Consider the following 2500-nt stretch of genomic DNA (forward strand, 5'->3'; position numbering starts at 1 on the left):
TTAATATAACAAGCGTTTCATAGCGAGTGTATCATAAAATCATAAAAGGGTGCGAAGTAATCCTTGTCACGTGATGCGCGCAGGAGCAGTACATCAATTAGTATCTTGATAAAGTATAGGTTAGGATTATGCAACATACATACATACATACATACATACACATATATATAAAGAATGAGTAGAGAGTGATATATATATATATATATATATATATATATATATATATATATATATACATGGATATATCACAGATTAAACGAGAGAAATAAAAGGAGACAATTCGAGAGTTGCATAATTGTCATTTTAAACGAAACGCCGGTATACAAGCGCACTGGTACATATTTACTGATTATATAAGAACACCTTCGTGCTTACCTACGACATGAAATTGTGGCTCAACTATCGAAGAGAGAGAAAGAGAGAGAGAAAGAGAGAGAATTATATACACGCCTTAAGAAGCTAACTAAACAATAAAAGACAAAAAAAAAAAAAAAAAAAAAGAAAAAGAAAAATAAAAATAATCTCGACGTCAACACAATAACGGTCGTCCTCAGTCCAACTTCTTACCTTTTTTTTTTCTTTTTTTTTTTTCTTATCGAATAAATACGTACGTATAGATATATACATATATATACATATGTTTAGTTACATACGTATGTGTATTTAATATGTATGATATACATTATATATACATATATATATATATATATATATATCCTAAGAAATCTTGTCTCAAAGGGAGAGAGAGAGAGAGAGAAAGAGAGAGGGAGAGAGAGAGAGAGAGAGACAGAGAGAGACAGAGAGAGATATTATAAAGTATGCATATGATACGTAAAGAATAATGCATCGGGAAAGATCGTGTAAAATCGCAAAAAAGAGAGAGATAAATTGAGAGAGAGAGAGAGAGAGAGAGAAAACGATATTCGCAATTCATTACATATTGCTCGTAATAATAATATATACATATACAATTTTATATCTACACATATTTATATATATGTACGTATGTACATACATCAGATATATATATATACATATATATTATATGGATATTAAATATTGAAAATAGATGGTAAACTTTCGTTATAAAAGAGATAAATAAAATAAAATAAAATAAAAAGAAACAATAATAAATTTACCTTCTCTTTCGCTCTACCCGCGTGCTTTTGCACTGTCTTCGCAATCAGCGCTCCTTTACTCTCGGCCATCTTCGTCCTCGACGCTCGCCTTCGTATATGATGGTGATAATAATGACGATGACGATGACGAAGATGACGACGACGACGACGACAACGACGACGTAGACGACACCGACGACGACGACGACGGTGGTGCTGGTGCTGGTGCTGGTGCTGGTGCTGGTGCTGGTGCTAGTACTGGTGGTGGTTTACTGATTTAGTGGTTTACTGATTTTGTAAGTGGTTGTGATGTTACTCTTGATAGTAATTCTTACGGCGAAGTTTATTTCTATCTCCTTTATCGCGTTATTTCAATCCCTCCCTTTATTTTCTTAACGTATCACACAAAACTCTTTTAATCCGGATATGTATTATTATGTCGATGTTCGAAAACGAAATGAATTGAGGATACGAATTAAGTTACGCGTAAAAATTTTATAGAACACGACGAACGAACGAACAGACGTACGGACTCCCGAGGAGACACTGACGAGACCGACGAAAGACACGAGAGTTTCTCGCGCCGTGGCCATGTTGACTAAATGAGTTTCCTGACTCACCGCTTGGCGGCGCCATTGTATTCTCGCCAATGACGTATACGATATCAATAGAACCCCTTCGTTCTATTACTCTACGAATTTGTATTGCTTGTTTTTTTTTTTCTCATTTTTCTCTATAAAACGAAATTTATACATTCATTTACTTTGATATATCGTGAAAATATTTCTGTATACTGTTGTGATAAAATAATTACGTATTTTATTCAATCGTAACAAAAGTGAGAATTGATTTTTGTATTTTATATTTTTATTCATACAATTGGAACATTTCATTTTTCCTTTTTTTTATTTTTTTTTAATTCTTTATTTTGTTTATATTTGCAACCGAACTTACTATATACTATATATACTATATATATATATATATATATAAAAAAAATAAAACTCGTATATGAATTTCTCTTCCTCTCTTTTTCTTATCATCTTCTCGTTTTCTTTTTCTTTTTATTATTTTATTTCCCCTACCCCCACCCTCCCAAGCACGAAATTTCTATCATTTCTATTTGACATAATTATTATAAAAAAAAAAAAAAAAATAAATGTGATATTCTCTACATTGAATTTTTCAGAATACGAGTTCTGTTTTTATTTCTATGTGTATATACATATATATATATATATATATATATATATACGCATGGTAACCCAAAATGTTTGACCCATAGTTTAGGAGCGTATCGAGGGAGATACTTTCCTTTTGAATTTTTTAATAGAAATCAATGACCACCATAGTCAAAGATTGGTTTTACTATCGTCAAGAGA

The 2500-nt window shown here is 31.5% G+C and overlaps 1 protein-coding gene across 6 annotated transcripts in view; it reads right to left on the reverse strand.

Moving 5' to 3' along the window:
• LOC124952775 (myc box-dependent-interacting protein 1) overlaps positions 1-2025 on the reverse strand; it is a 36636-nt gene extending 34611 nt beyond the window's left edge. For 2 of the 6 annotated variants that reach the window (XM_047503139.1, XM_047503136.1), the window contains exon 1: positions 1140-2022. In XM_047503139.1, coding sequence (XP_047359095.1) covers positions 1140-1208 — 69 coding nt within the window. In that variant the 5' untranslated portion in view covers positions 1209-2022. Of the gene's footprint in view, positions 1-1139 lie in introns of all 6 variants that reach the window. The other 4 variants (XM_047503135.1, XM_047503134.1, XM_047503138.1 and 1 more) reach the window with 4 other exon arrangements.
• Positions 2026-2500: the final 475 nt, after the last annotated feature.

The sequence above is a fragment of the Vespa velutina genome, chromosome 11 (genome assembly GCF_912470025.1).
Source record: "Vespa velutina chromosome 11, iVesVel2.1, whole genome shotgun sequence".
NCBI lineage: Eukaryota > Metazoa > Arthropoda > Insecta > Hymenoptera > Vespidae > Vespa > Vespa velutina.